The 20459-nt window shown below is 43.3% G+C and overlaps 1 protein-coding gene across 7 annotated transcripts in view; it reads left to right on the forward strand.

Moving 5' to 3' along the window:
• The first annotated feature begins 5300 nt into the window (after nucleotides 1-5300).
• Nucleotides 5301-20459, forward strand: part of atf7ip2 (activating transcription factor 7 interacting protein 2) — a 33028-nt gene continuing 17869 nt past the window's right edge. For 4 of the 7 annotated variants that reach the window (XM_061225107.1, XM_061225108.1, XM_061225110.1 and 1 more), the window contains exons 1-3: nucleotides 8017-8347; nucleotides 11164-11257; nucleotides 11833-11957. In XM_061225107.1, coding sequence (XP_061081091.1) covers nucleotides 8152-8347; nucleotides 11164-11257; nucleotides 11833-11957 — 415 coding nt within the window. In that variant the 5' untranslated portion in view covers nucleotides 8017-8151. Of the gene's footprint in view, nucleotides 5408-8016; nucleotides 8348-11163; nucleotides 11258-11832; nucleotides 11958-20459 lie in introns of those variants that run through there. The other 3 variants (XM_061225113.1, XM_061225112.1, XM_061225111.1) reach the window with 2 other exon arrangements.

A 20459-nucleotide genomic window follows, 5' to 3' on the forward strand; every position in this document is an offset into this window, starting at 1 on the left:
CATCGTATTTCAGCGTAGGCTATTTCAGAGTTTTTTCCTGATGATAAAGGATGACATTGCCAAAACGTCGCCTCTACACATGTTTTTTCAGAAAACCTCTCAGCACTAGGTGATACATAATTCCACCAAAATGATCGTTTTCAAGATTATAATGTGGTATATGAAACTACGAGACATTATCTCACGTATGTTAGCATTGTTTTGTAGGCGCGCGTCTTGCAGCGCAATTCTTCGGTTTTGTCTGCCAGTAACCTGGATTACTTCATGCAGGGGTAGCCTCTCAGTGACGTACTCTCATTTGAAATTCCACATGTCTCCACCAAAGCAGTATCTGCGGCTCCCAACTCCACCATTCAGTTCAATAAAAGGCACGCAGAGTCATCTCCGTGAAATAAAAACGCGGGTCCCGAAAGGAAACGGAGAGCGCTTATCCAACCGGAGAGCATCATCCATGTGATAATTACTGGGAGAAACTAGGAACGAAACTGAACAAAAAGACTCAGTTTTGACGACAGCTGCAAGATTCCTGCAAGATAGGCTACTATTCATTAATCTGTCGACATATGAGTATCTATGCGGGTCGAGGATTTTTAACCAAATGTTTTTGTTTTTTAAAATCTAATTTCTACTAATTTAATCCTATTTCATCTATAATCTACAAATATAATACATTTGTAGATTATAGATAGCCTATGTAAAAACAATATTCAAGAAATTACTGATAATTAATTACTGATATTAACTGAAAGAATGGCATATCCAACAATGTCACAACTAAGACGGTTTGCCTGATAGCCTACCGTTTGCATTGGTTTTATTGCTTGCATTTCTTTGGTAGGCTATGGCGAATCCGTTTAGACAACATTTTACGTATTTCATTGCATATACGTAAACCGACGATATATCCTATAAATGAATTAAACGAAAAATAAGATGTGAAAGACTGTGAGCTTGTAGTCAAAATGAAACGCGTCTGCTGATTCGTGCTTTTTGTGTCGCTGTCCTTTCAGCACCACGCTCAGGCTAATAAAAACGCAATACGGTGTTTATTGAAACACCAATCGACGAATTCGTGTGTAGTCTGGTTCAGGTTTACTTTAATGGGATAAACAGGTCATCCTCGTGTTTTACACAAATATGTGCATGCAAAGGAAAACACGTAAAATGTATGCATAGCAGAATCCTACCACTCTTTTAAAAATGATTGTACAGAAGACAATCGGAGGCCAAGCCGCTAAGCCCTATCAACATAAACTAGTATAGGGATATGCTAAACCGTCCCGAGGGAACAGATCAAAGAAAGCGTCAAACACTGGGTTATGCGACACGCTTGACCTAATATGTGTCTTTAAGAACTGCACATGGTGGCAGACCTTACTTTAAAAAGAAGTAAAAAGAAACACATTATGAAACGACAGGTTCAATGAACTTGACAGTCTGCACACACCGATGGTGTTTGTTGGGGACATTGCGTCGCAACTCACGAAATACCACGCGTTTTAAGTGTCCCTATGGTCCGTCTGCGGTGCAAGTAGACATAAGATGCAAAGTTTTACAACGCGTAAATGTGCAGTTATCCCGCCGTACTGCTGTCAGTTGTTCCAACAAGATTTTGCCGCGTTTTGCGTAATTTTCCACGTGCTTAAAATGTTACTGCACGATAAATGAGATTTCCGTGCGGACGTGTCCGCGGTTTCCCGCCTGGCAATAGACGCTTAGTGTCCAGAGTAATAGAAGTTTGCCAGTCAATGCTCCTGTCGCATCTAGTCCTTTTTGATGCAAAGAAACAGGCATGTTTTGGACCGACATTTTTTCATTGGTTCGACTGGCGATTTCCCCCGATAATGGATAATCAGCCTTGCCGATGAACGCGAAGACAGGGAGTATGTATTCGCACTCAGTATGTATTCGCACTCATTTGTTACTCAGGTTTGGACTGTATGCGTGAACTTCCCCGTATACGTATCATTGGCGGGCGGGTCTTTATTTTTCCCAGCACAGCATCCAAGGAATCTTACAATAACAGTGTTTTTTACAAAGCGTGTTGAAGTACTGCTTTGTACATTCGTAGCCTAATACTTAATTCACTGTTTCCTCCATAATACTGTATTGAACTACTCGCCAACTATTCCGCTTGTTCAACTACAGTCCTTAGTTTCTGTGGCTCCTTACTGGGTCTAACGGCTGAACAAACCCATCCATCCATCCATTATCTTAACCCGCTTATCCTGAACAGGGTCGCAGGGGGGCTGGAGCCTATCCCAGCATACATTGGGCGAAAGGCAGGAACACACCCTGGACCCATCACAGGGCACACACACCATTCACTCACACACTCATACCTATGGGCAATTTAGACTCTCCAATCAGCCTAACCTGCATGTCTTTGGACTGTGGGAGGAAACCGGTGTACCCGGAGGAAACCCACGCAGACACAGCCTCCTTGCTGTGAGGCTGAACAAAACCAACCAATAAAAAAAAAATTAACTCACCCATGTGAATTGTGAATTTCTTGAAAAGATTCCTATTTGATAGAAATAAAGCATCCAATCCACTCTATTCCCTCTAAAACTTCCAATCCACTCCATTAAAAAAAGAATACTGTTTTGACAGGCGTTATTTTTTCTGTAGTGTGCTTTATTAATGATTCAATGGAATCAACCAAAGAAAAATGTAGTTCACCAAAAAACAGGTTCCAAGGTTATTGGCACCCCTGGTTTAACACTTTGTGCAAACACCCCAGGCAAGATGACAGCCATGAGCCTTTTCAATACTCTCTGATAAGGTTAGGGAACAAATTTGAGGGATTTTTGAGAATTCCTCCATGCAGAACTTAATATCCTTGTGATACTCCCGTCCTGTCCTTCTGGACAATCTACCTATGACCAAGACTTTTCCTAGTGTTGAATTCATCATTCTTCAATAATGCCCCTGGACCACTGGCAGCAAACCATATCTAAAACATCAATGACCTATATTTGACAGTAGGTATGAGGTGCTTCTCCTTTTTTGCATTCCATTTTGCCACCAAACATGTCGATGGTGTTTATGGGCAAAACATTCATTTTTGTTCTCATCTGTCCACTCTCTTCCAGTCATAATTCTGTTTGCCAAACTTGGTTTTGTTTGTTCCCTTCCAAAGAGGTTGCTTGTATGGAGGGGCCATTTTATGTTGTGTGTTTTAGATTTGGTGACTCAAAGACACAACCAATCGCTGCAAATCTTAAACTGTGATCCTTGGGTTACTTGTGGCCTCCCTCACCATTTTCTTCACTGTTCGTAGAGATCATATGCACTTGCATCCTCTTCCTGGCAAGTTTGTAACCATTGCATACATTTTACACCTTTTTATTATTGCCCTTACAAAGCTAAGTGGTATGTTTAACATTTATGTATTACCCATTACCCTACTTGATGGTCAGCTCCCATTTGTGTCTTCTGAATTGACAGTTCTTTGGCTCTTCCTATGCTGATGGAATGACAATACAGTTCCTAAGATGAACTAAATTAAAGTGAAATTGTATTGCCAATTTCACTTTGTTAGATTTTCTACAATAATTGCTAGGGGTTCGAATAATTTTGGCACCTGTGGTTTTCAGAAAAAGAATTACTACTAAAGAACATTGAAACATGACAGTTAATGTATTGAAATAGAAGTATATAGTTCTCCTGTATGTTTGAACATAAAATTTGGATCATTATCCATGTTCATTATTATATGCAGCTTTTTTCTCAATTTTTATTAAGGGTGCCAGTAATTCTGTAGCCCACCGTGCATTTTATTTCTGCTTTGAAATTCCAATAATGTCCCTAGTATATTTGACCTATACACAGACTAGCAGTTTCACAGGTGCTAATAAGTAAACACAACTTAGCTAATTGCTTACATTTGGAATTGGTATTAACAATAATAGGAACTGTTGCTTGTTACCCTGTGTGAGGGAGCGGGGACTGAGGACCAGACACGACCGAAAAAGGGAATCAAGTTACCACCAAAACATGCGATAACCACCAATATAGTCTCGGGTTCTCCCCAATATAATGTAGGGCAGGGGTGTCAAACTGAACCCCCAGGGGGCCGCAGTGTCTGTGGGTTTTTGTGGTTTCCTTTCAATCAGCTGCCAATTAAGGCCAATTAAGGCCTTGAGAACAAGACGTGTGGATACTTTAACCATTCAATGACTTGAATGAACCCAGAACACCCCAAAAACCAGCAGACACTACGGCCCTCCAGGACTGGATTTTGACACCTGTGATGTAGGGGAACCACTAGAGGAGAAAGGGGAAAATGGAAAACAGGACAGAAAACTCCCTGGTGAAACATCAACTAAAATAGTACCGAAACCCTGGTACAAGAGTCTATTTTGACTTAATAGATTAAAGAAAATAAAGAAAACCTGATGTGGTTACCTCAATACAGGGTAACACACCTTGAATTTTCTAATGGAAAAACCAGCCTTGAAGGCTACCTCTACCTGGCTCAGTGTCTGAAACACAATGTAACACAGAGCAGAGGGACAATGAGTCCTAAATAGCCAATAACAGATAATTGGTTTGTAATTAGACTGCACCTGGAAACCAATTAACCAAGGCAGCAATCTGCATGCGTGAGCCCAAAAAATGATACTGCCTGGAAAATGAGCAGGAAAACCCTAACATTGTGGCTTCAGATCTTGACTATGGTTCAGCTATGATCCATCCATTTTTTCCATGCCTTCAGCTGATAATTTGCTTTAATGAATCAAATGATGTAATGAAACAGTGAGGTAGTTTATGTCTTTGTGGAAAGCTGTGAACTCCAACTCCAATCCTGCTGTGGATTTTGGAGACTTTGCCATTATCAATTGAAAAACCAGTAGCCACAAAGTTATCACGTAACGTGACATTACATTAATTTAGCAAATATTCATATCCTGAGCAGCTTAAGTGCATGCACCTGAATTGCATCAGCAACAGTGCCAGACTCGGCTAACAACATTATGAGACATGTGAATGCAGCGCCACTAAATCACAAGCTACTGCACATTAGACGTGTAACATCCCATGGTCTTTATTAGCAATCATAAAGCAATTTATGAGAATGATTTTTCTACATTATTAACCAATTATACACAACTGTTGCTGTACATTATGACAGCTGAGAAAGAGTAACATCCAATATGATTACAACTGGTCTGAGTGTGTCATCTGTTGATCTCAATTTACTATATAACATATTGAGGCCATGGATCCAGTAAATCGTTCGCAGCTTAGCTTTGATTAGCCTCTCTCTCTCACGCGCGCGCTCACTCTCTTTCACACACACAACCTATTGAGTGTATGATATTTCAGTACGTTTGATTTAAGAAATCATAACTCGATTCAGCCCACAAATGGAATACACAAAGACTGAAGGATCAAATCTGAGGTAGGCAGTAGCTGGTATTTAAAAAATAGGCGGGGGCGGGGGAGGGCCAATCCTGTTCCCGCATTATTTTGTTAGAGACAGATATAACTTAAAGGCAGACATATTTGGGCTACAAGACGTCCTGAGCGTGAAGGGGGGCACGTGTTCTCGCGCTGCTAAAAACACTACAGGCTCCACCGTGGGCTAGGGCACTGCACCAACAGCACCGCCAATGCGCGCTGAACCAGAATCACGCGAGTGAGCAGCTATTGGAACCACGGCTTACGTGTTTGTTCAAAAACTGAATCCAGCACACTACACAAGAGAGCAGTTAAATAGCAAAGCCCCAACCGAGTCCGCGTGTTCCTGAGACAAATAGGGGAAAATGAATACCGGTGGATATTTTTTCGTTATGCTCTGCTGCGCATAAATTTGTGCGTTTTTATAGATTGGACATTTGGCGTTCTTTCATAGTGGTCCTGGCGTATGATCGAATCTCATCGACGAGGTCCCAATGACTTCCGGGTATGGCTATTAATTCTATAAATAGCCTAAAAGCTGGCAACTTGATTCCCTGCTTCCGTCCTACTGCACTACTTGGACTCCAACAACGGTCAGCCGTAGGTCTACGGCAGACGCATGCAGAAGTGGAACAAAAATGCTGCGGATGATTAACAACCTGGCGACTGCATTCTGTCAGTTTCATTGCCAGGCGATCAGGCTTACCAAAGCAAGTAACAAAAGCCTTTCCCTAGCATGGCACTACAATGTAGCATATTAAATTTGTATTATTATTTTAAATAAAGAAAAAATATATATTTTGCTCCATTCTCAAAATATCCACGTCAGTTAGGCTCGGTGCAGTTGCAATATGTCGCACTGTATTTTTGCCCTCAATGTTATGGCTGGTTAACTGTGGGTGGTTCTAACATGTCGATATATCGCAAAAACTTTGTTGGCGACATCACCCACAGTAGACATGAGACATTTATATCTCCATATGAACATTATGAAATACAGCTCATACTGGAGCAAGAACAGGCAACGGGCAGACTGCAACTGTGCTGGGACAACCCTGTATCAGTGTACTTTGAGGTAAAAGTAAGGAAATAACGTTGCTTTGGGGGAGTCATTCTCTTAGTTTGAGCTAGACAGTGAAGTACACTAAAGCCTCTTGTGTTATTTGGTTGCAGGAGATGACGATGATGACAACTACAATCACAACAATAATAATGTTTTGCATTAGGCAGGATATAATGTTAATTTCCTTGGTGGTGGATAGCAACCAAATAACCAAGCAATGATCAACCATTTTTACATTACACCAACCAACAGGGTGCTAATAAGGGTATTTCACAGGGGTTGTCAAGTAAGCACCTTTATTCAGCAGTGTTTAGTTGAGTTAGGCCCACAACACTTCCAAAAGGTACCTAGTGTAGGCTACAAGGTCAAATCTTCCAGAGTTCATAATCTACATATGGTCCCTATTGGACCATATCTACAGTGGGCTACTCTGTTGAGAGTTGAATTAAAACTGGACATTTTGCTGTGATGGCTAAAACCGCCAGTGCACATGAGCTACTATTAGAACAGGTACCGGCTTTCATTAGAAATAAACCAGGTTTGCTAGTGTATTGCACCTTTTGGAAAAGCAAGCCAGTATACAATTAGGGACAGACGTGAACCATTAAAGATTGCTGCGGTATCAATGCATTACTGAGACTGATCAGAATGAAAAGCACTCTGTGTTCTTTCTGAATAAAAGTGTCCACCCACAAAATAAATAACAGTTCAGGAGCCTAAGCCACATTTGAATGGCTGATACATAGGTGTCGTAGCTTTCCCATTGGGAACGGTGTTTACATTATATTAGTGGCATTTGGCAAACGCTCTTATCCAGAGCAACGTAGAGTTGATTAGGAGAAGGAGAAGGCCTTGCTCAAGGGCTAAACAGCTGTACGGATCTTATTGTGACTACACCGGGGATCGAACCACCGATCGAACCCAGTCATGTACCTTAACCACTACGCTACAGGCCGCACCGGTGTGTAATGTGTTCTCACACTGAAGCAGTTAAACCAAACTGAGAAGCAGCCAAATTTCTGGAACCCTCGCCACTAGGTGGTACTGTCGTCTATTTAAAATGAAAACAGTCACAACTGTTGTTGAAAAAAACTAACCACGTACTTGAGAGAAAACATGTAAGCTGTTGTTTACGATAGCAAGATAGTTCAAAAACCCAGCATAACTGAATTCCAATATATTTCGTTTGTAGGTGATTGAAAATTTCGCGCAACATTAACATAAGATTGCTTTTAAACTAGTTGCGATAAATCCCTTGGATAAATCGCTCACCTTGTTGTCTATGTATTCAGAAATTATACGTTTTCTGAGAATTAATTTGGAAAAAATTAAATAATAAAATCTCATTATTACACTGGATTATCTCCGAAATGTAGAAATGCGAACGTGTTCCCTAACTAAGGGGTGTGATAAGCCAAATAATTATCTGTATTCTCAACTCTCACTCCTCTTCCTGGGGGAAGAAAAAAAAAGGAATTTTTGGGGGGTTTTAACACGAGGGGTGGTGGTAGGTGGTACCCCTGAAGTAACTGACCAACGCGTAGATGGATTCACTGCGACGTCATGCATAGTAAATGAGATTGAATCAAAAATAGAGCCTTGGGAACTCCGAGCGCGTGTGGCGGACTACATTAAAGTCACAGTGACTATTAGTGCATCATTTTAAACGATTTGCCACAATTATGCAAACTTGCTGCGTAGTCGGTTGTCAAAACAGACCCGACCCAAAGACAAATTTACATTTTTACCGGATACCAATTGGATCTCATCCCTTTCAAAAACTTCGCCGGCAGCTCTGGCTACAAGCTATTAAACATGTGGACTGGACCGAGGACCTTATTAAAAATGCCCGTATCTGCAGTACACATTTCAAATCAGGTAAGAAATGAAAGTATACTGTCTGGCTATATAATTTGAATTAAGCAGCAGGTCATAAATAAGTGACATTTGCCAGCTTCTTGCAAACTTCAGTTAGCAAACATAGGCTACATGCTAGTATTCATTAATTTCTGTCCTACTTGTAGGCTATAGACTAGGCGACACAGCTAGGCTTGTAATTAATTTTTAAAATCTAATTATCCTATCGGTTATAACATTCATACCATACGATGTATGCTATTATAACCAATATCTTATATCCTTCTACTCCAAATAAACGTCCGGGACCCTTTAAGCTTGTACACATGAAGAGTCTTCGTTTAGTGTTGTTTAATGGCGGTTTTTGTGCATTACCGCCACCTACTGAATATTTTACGTTTTCACAATTTATTTTAATATACGTTTATACATACACTCACCGAGCACTTTATTAGGAACCGTTTTTTCCTTTTTTTCCCTTTTTTATAATGATGATTGTTGGTAGCAGACAGGGTGGTTTGAGTATCTCAGAAACTGCTTTTCTCCTGGGATTTTCATGCACATTAGTCTCTAGAGTTTGCAAAGAATAGTGAAAAAAACCGCTGCAGACAGAAACGCCTTGTTAATGAGAGACATCAGAGGAGAGCTGACAGGAAGGTGACAGTAATGCAAATAATCACACATTACAACAGTGGTTTGCAGAAGAGCATCTCTGAACACACATCATGACTCTTAAGTGGGTAGGCTACAGTTGTAGATGTCTAATAAATACCTAATAAAATGCTCGATGAGTATGTATAACACATAAAAAATAAAAAACCGTAAACAAAACAAACTCCCTTTCCTAAACCCCTTCTTAACCAGCTCTATTTCCCTAATGTTTGACTCCCACCAAAAATCCCCTGTATCTCGTCCCCCTTCACAACAGAAATTCCTCCCTGTTCTCTTATCTTCCCCCTCTCTCCTTGTTGCCTCCGCATGTGACATTTCAGTCTTAACTCTTCTCATTTCAACTTCACATTCCATTTCCCTTCTCTCACAATGATTTACGCCACAGTGAAAACACACAGCCTGCTCTTTAGACTACCTGCACTCCCCTTCTGAACACCCGTACTGCAGCTACATCTGTATTCCTGACACCAGTAACACCTTAGTGGTTCTCTCTCATATGCTCTCACCCTATAGCTAATATAATCAAACAAAACCGTCTCCGGTTGCTCCCCAACGAATTCGAACAACACCGATTCACTTTCTTCTTCTTTACTGTCCCTATAACATTTCAACCGCCTCGCCCCGCAAACACCCACCACCTCCAGGAAGTGCTCGGCTTCTTCTGAGAGCGGAACCCACTTATAATTTTCTTATTTATTTGCAAATAGATATAGAAAGTGAGAGGGCTTACCGGCTCTCTGATTTGAAACACACATAGTTAGACTTATATACAGTCTCTTATTTTTCCACAATGGCGGATTCTTAACAAAAACAACGAGATTACCAATATTTAGCCACCAGATAAACTCCAACCTTGCCATAAGATCAGAATGTGCAATCAACCCCCTTCTAGGAAAAGCAGAGACATTAATCTCGCAGGCTGTTTGTCTGCTTGAGAGAGACAGAGGAAGATTCTTAGTCTAAATCCATCTGTATTATAGAATATTTCCTAAGCACTTTATTCAGCAAGTGCTCTAATTTGTAAAAAAGAACACAAAGAGATTATAAAATCTTATTTGTAATCATGTGATTGTCTCTATGTTAACACACACATTGTCAATTAAGAAAATTACCCTTACAGAAGCATCTCACTTTTGTTTTAAATCTAATTCTTAATTGGATTCTCTGTCTTTTATTCTTACATTCCTCAATTACAATCTCACCCTGATATCCTCACTGCCTTCACTTCCCCAATCTCCGGTTTTGACTCATTTCCCGATTTCGTGGCCATCCCTAAAAACGCCATTTGCCTCCCCCCCAGCTCCGTCAACCATCGTTCCTAAAACACATCTCTCTTCATCGTGATCTTCAGATTCCACTCCCTTTTTCCTTTTCTTTTTACCCCCCTCTGCCTCGCACTCCATACTTTCAAAGTCCATTCATCCGTAAACCCAACTCTTTCCAAAAATGAATGCAAATTAAGTAAAAACCAAATAATCTGTCAAACAATATTCAAAATCTCTACTAGGTCTCTCTCTCTCTCTCTCTCTCTCCCGAAAACCAACAATCTCCGCAAACAGGAACCCTCTTGAACCCCATTGTGTTTAGCTATGCATGCTGTGAAAAATAGTCTCATATTCACATTATGCTTATTATGCTATATAAACAATAAATGAAGCCAAAAAGGCGTTTATTAAAGAGGATGCTGGAATGGTGTATATGCTGGAGACTCTTCATCCTGTGCACATTTCTCACGAACGCTATACTATGGACCACACCTATGTGTCAACCATTTCAGGTTGTAAGGGTAAATGGTTGGAATTTATAGAGCACCTTTATCCAAAGCGCTGTACAATTGATGCTTCTCATTCACCCATTCATACACACACTCACACACCAATGGTGATTGGCTGCCATGCAAGGCGCCGACCAGCTCGTCAGGAGCATTTGGGGGTTAGGTGTCTTGCTCAGGGACACTTCGACACAGCCCGGGCGGGGGATCGAACCGGCAACCCTCCGACTGCCAGACGACTGCTCTTACTGCCTGAGCCATGTCGCCCCGTAGACTGCAGCACAAGCATTTTCAAAGCTGATGGTTGTGAGTGGAAGAAAAGATGCACTGTTCATTGAGTAAGCAAACCATGAAAGCACTGGTCATTTTTCCAATTACCTTCTTTCCCCCATAGGAAAAGCATCTGTGGATTCGGCAAGCCCGGATTTTGTACCCTCTGTATTTGCGTACACGGATCAGACCCAAAAATCACACACGCGTCTTCTCAGGTAGGCATTTGTAATATACAATATGTAGGCTCGTTACTTCTGTTTTTAGTCATAATTTGTTTTGGCATAGTCATAGTCCTAAACTGCCACCAACTGGGTTGCAGGGTGCTTGTTAAGACACTGGTAGGATATGCAGAGCATTTGTGCATGTACAGATCCTGTCTAGTAGGATGTGGTATACGGTTCCAGTGTGTGGATGAGTCATACAGTCATGATCCAGAAGCAGACTGTATCAGGCCCGCAATTCCACAGGGTGCGCATAACTAGCATGTAGCATCAACTGCAAAAGGAAGACTTTCAATGGCAAGATTGTCCTCCCCTCAGTCAAGTGGACAAACAGGCACATACTGTGTACTCACCTATGGTAGACTGCAGGTGAAAATAAGCTGATTTGGAAGACAGCACATACGTTCTCAGTATCCTGCCAAATTGACAGATAATGTTGTACCTGTTAGACTAGCCAAGTATGATCTCCCAAATTTGGAGAAGAAAAATAAAATCAGGGATAGCAGTCAATTCTGAGAGAAAATACATAAATCAACTGAGTTTGTTATGTAACATTTGCTTATTTTAAGTTTGCAGAAAAAGAGGAATCTGGACGAGAATACTTTGCCAGTGGAGAAGAGACGTGACGTCCGTGTTTTAGATGACCGGCCTGCTTTCACGCAAGCTCTAGAGTCTACCCCAGCACCTGCTTTAGGTAAAGTAAAATCCGCTCTTCAGTCTTTCTTTGGGAAGCAAAAACGCACCTGTGAACACCATTTTATTTAGCCTATATATTTATTTGTACACATACAAATGTCTAGATCAGGGCTCCCTTATTTGCCCATATGCAGCAAAGGTAGTTATTTGGTCAAATGTGTCATAAAGGAAAAGTTGAAATGAAAATAAAACTTTTATCATAACAGTAAGTAAGTTCCCCTCCTCACCTTACACTTGTAATTCATGCTCAAATTCCAGAGACCCCCCCAAAAGCTTCCAGCACCTTCTTCATACAGTTGTCATGTCACAAAGCAACCTGTGATTCATATGACCAGCGATGAACCATAAGTCTTATACAACATCTTCCTCAAATGCAAAAATGCATTCAGTCAGAGAAAAAGAACAGTGGGCAGATGTCTGTGAACCTGGCTGGCGGATCTCACATATACGTGACCTGTAGCGTTATCGGCCGATATGAGACACACAATAAAATATACAGCCTCCAAAATTAACGGCACCCTTGATAAAGGTGAGCAGAAAAGGCTGTATGAAGCGGTTACCAAGCAATATTTTATGCTCAGTTCCACAAAGTGTTTTAAAGAAGTAATAATTGTATTTCCCCAAAGGATAAACGGCAAAATTGGCACCCAGTTTTCAGTACGTTTCACATTCTCTTTCATATTTCCTTTTTAAAAGCAATTTCTTCTGTTTTCCTCTTCTATTATTTACATTACATTACATTACATTACATTATTGGCATTTGGCAGACGCTCTTATCCAGAGCGACGTACAACAAAGTGCATACCCATAACCAGGGATAAGTTCGCTGAAAGACCCTAGAGGTAAGTACAATTTCAACTGCTACCTGTACAACAAAGATAAGGACAAGGGCCATTTTTTTTTTTTGAACAAACAAACAAACAGAGCAAAAGTCACCAAAGTTAACTATCCAAACACTGCTTACCTAGCCAACTAAAATACCGATACACAAGTCACAGAGACAACAATTAAGGTTCACAGGGAGGTAGGGAGGGATGGGGAGAGGTGCTGTTTGAAGAGGTGTGTCTTCAGCTTGCGCTTGAAGGTGGGGAGAGATTCTATAGTTCTGACCTCAACGGGGAGTTCGTTCCACCACCGTGGAGCCAGAACAGACAGTAGTCGTGAGGTGGAGGTTCTGAGAGGGGGAGGTGCCAAGCGGCCTGTGGAGGCTGAACGAAGAGGTCTGGCAGGGGTGTAGGGTCTGATGATTTTTTGCAGATAAGCTGGGGAAGACCCTTTAACTGCTTGGAAGGCTAGCACCAATGTTTTGAATTTGATGCGAGCCATGACAGGCAGCCAGTGGAGGGAAGTAAGCAGGGGGGTGACATGTGAGTATTTGGGAAGGTTGAAGACCAGACGAGCTGCTGCATTCTGGATGAGTTGGAGGGGTCTGATGGCGGACGCTGGGAGGCCAGCCAAGAGGGAATTGCAGTAGTCCAGGCGGGACAGAACCATCGCTTGGACCAGGAGCTGGGTCGAGTAGGGGGTGAGAAAGGGGCGGATTCTCTGTATGTTGTATAGGAAGAACCTGCAAGTCCGGGTCACCGCCGCAATGTTCTCGGAAAGGGACAGTCTGCTGTCCATCACCACGCCGAGGTTCCTTGCACTGGGTGACGGCGTGAGTGTGGTATCCCCGAGGGAAATGGAGAGATCCAGATGGGAAGAGGTATTAGCAGGGCTGAATATCATTTCAGTTTTACCTGGGTTGAGCTTTAGATGGTGGTTGTCCATCCAGCTCTGGATGTCCCTCAGGCAAGCAGAGATACGGGCTGAAACCTGCGTATCAGACGGCGGGAACGAGACGAAGAGTTGGGTATCGTCCGCATAGCAGTGGTAGGATAGCCCATGTGCAGTGATCACAGGGCCAAGGGAGCGAGTGTAGAGAGAAAAAAGAAGTGGGCCCTGGGGAACTCCTGTGGCGAGGGGCCGAGGTGTCGATACCGAACCAGCCCAGGCAACCTGGAAGGAGCGACCAGAGAGGTAGGACTCAATCCAGTCCAGGGCTGTGCCACAGATGCCCGTTGCTGACAGGGCAGACAGGAGGATGGAGTGATCCACAGTGTCGAAGGCAGCAAAAGAGAGATCTAGAAGAATGAGGACAGAGGAGAGGGAGGCTGCTCGTGCGGCATGAAGTGACTCACTGACGGAGAGGAGCGCAGTCTCTGTCGAGTGGCCCGATCTGAAGCCAGACTGATGGGGGTCTAGCAGGTTTTTGTTAGAAAAGAAGGAAGGAAGTTGAGTAGAAGCGGCTCGTTCTATAGTTTTAGAAAGGAAAGGAAGAAGAGATACCGGGCGGTAGTTCTGGATGATGGAGGGATCCAGGGTAGGCTTTTTTAGCAGCGGAGTGATGTGGGCCCTCTTGGAGGATGCCGGAAAACAGCCGGAAGACAGGGAGGAGTTGACAAGGGAGGTGACAAATGGGAGAATGTCAGGTGTGATAGTTTGGAGAAGAGAAGAGGGGATAGGGTCAAGGGCACAGGTTGTAGGGCGGTGGCAGAGCAGGAGTTGAGAAACATCAGAGTCTGTAAGGGGGGAGAAAGTGGAAAAGGAAGGGATGGGCCTAGAGGGGGGGAAGGGCACAGTGAGGGGGGCGGCGGTTGTAAAGGATCTGCGGATGACTGCGACCTTCTCATCGAAGAAATCAGCAAAGTCATCAGCAGCGAAGGAGGACTGAGGAGGAGGAGGCGGTGCGTTGAGGAGAGAGGAGAAAATGGAGAAAAGTTTCCGGGGGTTAGAAGCAGAGTTCTGAATTTGCGTTTGATAGTATTTTGCTTTGGCGGCAGTGACATCGGAAGAGAATGCCGTCAGGAGAGACTGGTAAGTCATGAGGTCGGAAGCGTTTCTGGATTTCCCCCACTTCCTCTCCGCTGCGCGGAGGCTGGCCCTGGAGGTACGGAGGGTGTCAGATATCCAAGGACTGGGAGGGGATGTGCGAGGTGGCTTTGAGACAGGGGGACAGAGAGAGTCAAAGGCGGAGGAGAGAGATGAAAGGAGGGTGGCAGATGCAGAGTCAGCGGGGAGTTTGGAGAAGGATTCGAGAGGGGGGAGTGAGGCGGTGACGGTGCTGGCAAAGGAAGAGGGTGAGAGGGAGCGGAGGTTACGGCGGGCTGAGGAAGTGTGGGTGGGAGGAGGGGGAGGAGGATGGGGAGGAAGAGGGAGGGAGAATGAGATGAAGTGGTGATCAGATGTATGCAGAGGGGTAACCGTGAAATTGGAGCATGAGCAGTTCCTTACAAAGACAAGGTCTAGGACATTGCCCGCCTTGTGGGTTGGAGGAGAGTGTTGCAGGGAGAGGCCGAAGGAGTGGATTAGCGGTAGGAAGGCAGCAGACTGGGAGGCTTCTAGGTGGATGTTGAAGTCTCCAAGGAGAATCAGTGGGGTGCCATCCTCAGGGAAGGAGCTGAGAAGGGTGTCTAGCTCATCAAGGAAGTTTCCCAGGGGCCCTGGAGGGCAGTAGATAACTGTAATGAAAAGGTTAGTAGGGTAGGATACTGCAACAGAATGGAATTCAAAAGTGGATATGGACAGGTCAGAGAGGGGGAGAACAGAGAATTTCCACGAGGGGGAAATTAAAAGACCAGTACCACCACCACGGCCGGAAGGCCGGGGAGTGTACGAGAAGGAGACGGAGGGTGAGAGGGCAGCGGGAGTGGGGGTGTTGTCAGGTGTGATCCAGGTTTCTGTAAGGGCAAGGAATTGTAGGGACTGGAGGGAGGCATACGCAGGGATGAAGTCAGCCTTCCGAGAAGCAGACTGGCAGTTCCATAGTCCCCCTGTGACAGCAAAGTCCTCACAAGGGGTCAGCCGGGGGTAGCTGAGGTTCGAGGGGTTCCGACGCCGTGGAGGCCCACGTCGCAGGGGGGGTCTTCGAGGGAGAGAGCAGACTGGGATGGGGTGAAACATAACATCTCAATCTGGGACGGAGCGACGCTAGCGTCGCTCTGACACGCCTATTTAAATGGCCTACAATTGCTCACAAGCAATACCAAATCAAAGCTAATCTACTGATAAATTCCACAGCTATTTAAGTTACTTAAGACAAATGTTCAATCACTCTACAGGTATGCAACCAGTAGAAGTGATTAACAGGTAATAGACAAACAACCTGGCTCAAGCCCTAACCCTTGCTGTTCAAATGAGCAATTTAAAAAAAACGTTACCGCGTCAAGAGGAAAACCCGCAGCGATACTAAACACCTGGTCAGAATGATGCACTTACTGACTAAGGACAACTTTCGCCAGTCTAATATACGCACGCAACATTTACAATGTTGAGTTAAAAACAATCCACCCTTTTCTTGTAATAGAGCAGCAATTCAGTCAGGAAAACACTTTGCACTTGATCCAATTTTAAGGGTCTTTATTTCTGCAGAAAGAGTATGCCTGCTGACAGTTGACACCACAGGCTTACTTAAAAGCATTCTTTACACTGATCCTATACTCTCCCAGAGAGGCTGTGCAACCATGTGTGTCTCAGTACCCAGGGCAATCTCCTCATTTGGTAGATAAGTAAAATAGTTTAGCTCAAGGCCTGTAGTAGTTTAGGATGGGCCCTGGCTCTGTTACTCACCCAGGCTTTATGGGATGGGAAATGGCAAACACTGTTCAACAGCACAGGATACATCATTTTACAGAATCTGTAAAATAAAATGTGATAACCATTAAACTGAATAGACCTATTGATCCATTTTACTTTTACATTCAAGGCAATGCAGTTTAAAAATAAGATATAGTTCTAGATATAACTCGATAGCATACACCATGGGACAAAGACGTATGTTCTTGATTTGGCTCTGTACTCCACAATTTAAAATTTGTTATCAAACAATTCACGCGGTTAAAGAGCTCAGCTTTTATTAAAGGGGATTATTATTCATTTTGGTTTCACCATGTAGAAATCAGTATTTTTTATACATGGTTGCACTCATGAAAGTCAAGTGTAAGCCAGTAATAATTAACATTTGGTCTCATGCGCTGGTCAGCTTGCTGACTTCCCCCTCCCGGAGCATACATTGTTAGCCCCCACCTTTTGGCACACATACCTGTGGGGGAGAGCTCGAGAAGGATTCCTGGAGGAGCCTTCCTGGGCCCCTTGGGGGCCCCCCTTCTCTTACATTCCTTCAGGGTTAGAGCACAAGAGTACTGGACATTTTTTTTACATTTTTGTCAGACGCATTTGGCAGACGCTTTTAATCCAAAGCGATTTACAAGTGCATAGGTTCTACCATAAGTCAAAGCATCACATCCAGAACTAGGAGACTGGAGATGGCATAAAGATGTTTCATGATAATCCCAGGTCAGAATATAGTAATGTTTGGTGTTATTCTGATTGGTTCAGTGCGACTGGTGTAATGGTCTAGTTTTTGTAACAGTCTACCTTTGATATCATAACCACCCAGTAGTCGAGGGGAAACTGGGCAAAAGCTGTCTCTGTAGGAGCCATTTGTTTTAGCTGTAAATTACTGATGGGTGACCCGTTTTTAGGGTCAAGAACTAAGGCCTAGTTTTTGGAGATAAGGAGAAGAAACCAAGCAATCTGGGGTTTTGTCTCCTTTCCTTTCATTCACCCGAATCAGGTTTATCCAAAAGGTATATTACCATGAGAGGTACAAATACATATTTGCAGCATAATGCAGTTATCATGAAGACTCCCTGTAGCATAGTGGTTAAGGTCAGGAAGGGCTGCCATTTGTGAGGAGCCTGAGAGCTGGGGTTTATGTGTCAAACTGTTTAGACTACCTTTGGGGAGATAAGGGGAAGATGGACTGTGGCTGTGTTTTAGTTGAGAGTCATGGGAAGAGAAGGAGCCTGTGACCCACCACCAGGGCACCTCCTATGGCTAAGGCTCCAGACACTCCCGCAGTGCCCTCATTTGGGCACTGCTGTCATTACACACTCTCCTAGATTAAATATTCAAAACTGCTATTGAGATTGTAAATAGACCCGGTAAAACCTTGAAAACATTGTCCATGTGATCCTTGTATTATTGCATTAAGTCTTATGTAATGGTAACAGGGAGTGCATGTAAAATGGATAATCAGGAGGGAAGTTTCATGATAACCGCAACATAATAAAATGGTAATCTGTTTGGTATGGATGTGATCCGGTAAATACAAGGAATCGGATGAGATACATTTCATACCAAATGGAGTTTAATAAATTGTATGATGAGGGATGCGCAAGAACACCTCTTCGACATCAGTCCCGCTGCCACAACTCTTGGGCTGAGTCTGCACCGCGTACGTCACTCCTCTCTCCATATCCATATCCTGGAGTGGCGCGCAGAGGGAGCGCGCCACTCCAGCTTGACTACAGCTGTCTTACGTTGCTCTCTCTTCAACAACTCATAGATATCTTCTGAAGCAAAATTCTAAGATGCTATCCTAAGGTCTAAAAGCTTATTCCTTGTATATCTTTTTTGCATACAAAAGTGTACCTTTTTGATAAGAAATGTCCCCAATATTTCAAGCGGGAAGACATTTATCTCTTATGCAACTTGTTTTTTAGTGACCATATTCATCACTTCTGTTTTTCCCACTGTCATTTTCTCATACCTCAAAATAAATTTCCCCAATACTTTATCTCATGTGTCCCTCCGGTTGGGAATTTCCACCATCTTAATATACGAGTGGAAAAACACTAGCTTTTTTGTATTTTTTTAAGGAACCTATTCATCACTGGTATTTGTCTCCCTGTCATAATCTCTCCTTGGACTCTCTCCAAACTTTGACTTCATACAAGCCAGAAGTTAGTGCCCTCCACCATCTCAACACACTCTTCAGGTGCCCCTCTCCGCGGCGCCTTAAGGGATCTACAAAGGACATCCAGCCAATAGCTGAGTGTAAATCATCATTTAACTCCTCCACTGTTAGTCCTTTGAATCTATCCGATAAATTATTTGTGCTATAATCAGAAAGGCCCTTGAAGCCTCTTAATCTTCTTTCGGTATTGACATCCCTTCCGTTTTCCTTGTTTTTTTGCTTTAGCCAGGCATTGTGCCCCTCCCTTGTAGGGTTGGGGTATTCTCAGTCAGAACTTTAACCTTGCTCCTTAAAACCCTAAATCTAAGTCCCCCGACTTCAGACTCCTCTACTGACAAGTATGGCTGCTCATTATCTCTGAACCACATATTTTTCTTCTTACGGGCGTTCTTACTACCGCCTCGATGGCGTGTGCGAGGGGTTAACAATGCATTCCTTCCTAACCCATCCCCCGTCAATCTCTCATCAGGGGGGCCTAGGGCCGGGTCCTCGACACCTTTTCAGCCTAAATTACAACTGAATACTCAGGGGGAAATAGTGACTAAAGACCGACTGATCAGCGGCTTGGTACATTCGTGGTAGTTCTAAGCTGAGAGGCCGTCAAGTTCAGCCCATACAAAGGGTTGGTGGAGTATGGCTCTTGTAATTTGGTGCGAAGGGAACCCATGGGCGTTTCTACGCCGGTTCCTGTCAAGTCAACTCTAAGGAGCCCTGTAAATGCACTCCAACCTGGGCTCGCAACTATCAGGGCAGTGTTTTGCATGTATTGTGTTGGCTAGACCCTCAGCCTCTGAGTTCTCCGCCGAACTGAGCAATAATGCTAATCCCAGGAGCATATATTGAGTAATGGTGGCACAGGTAAGAGTCGAGTGTAATCACTCCCGAGGTTTGCGCATGTTTCAAACCAAAATTTCTAAATTATATCTTAAATGGAGTCAGATAACGAAGGTAGATGTATTGACCCTACTGTGGAGATTCTTGGTCAGCCCAGACCAGCAAAGAGCGGAAGGCAGAGGCCAAACCTTGGACTTGCCAAAATCAATCATTTGGAACATCATTAAGAAAAAAAGAGAGATATAGTAATCGCAAAGGACCTGATTGGCCAAGGAAGACAGTTGATCACCGAACAAATTCTCACCAAAAAAAAAAAACAAAGAAAAAACAGTCGTACAGATCAGAAACATCCACACCTGCTTTCTGAAGATTGTATCTGTGACTGCTTTCCGCAGAAGACTTTGTGATGGTGTATTGGAAAAGTACAGAGAAGTTGATGTAAGTAAGTTGGTTTTAAGCTTCCCAACAGGAGGAGCTAGAGAAACGGATAAAAGGAGGATTAACTTGGAGAGGAAGAGTTTGGGGACTGCTTGAGAAACTGTTCATATATATTGCTCTGCACAGACTGGCCCGGGTTCTTGTATGTCACTTATGAGTCATATACAATAAACCCAATTGCATCAGACTCTGTTTTATTTGCGTTTGCTTTCTGAAGAAGTTTTCAACAAGTGTGGAGGGAACAGCCAGTCCATCTGGCCCAGTTTTTAGAAAATATATACAGCCAAGCTCATTGGATGACGATTCATTTGTAACCCTCAAAAAAAGCAGCAAGTGCCTGACAGCACCTGCTTTTGCAAATAAACAAAAATGTGGAGCCCACAGAGCCAAATGAAGAAAAATGTATTCCAAAGACATATTGGAGCTCAC

The sequence above is a fragment of the Conger conger genome, chromosome 16, assembly GCF_963514075.1.
Source record: "Conger conger chromosome 16, fConCon1.1, whole genome shotgun sequence".
In the NCBI taxonomy this organism is placed as follows: Eukaryota; Metazoa; Chordata; class Actinopteri; order Anguilliformes; family Congridae; genus Conger; species Conger conger.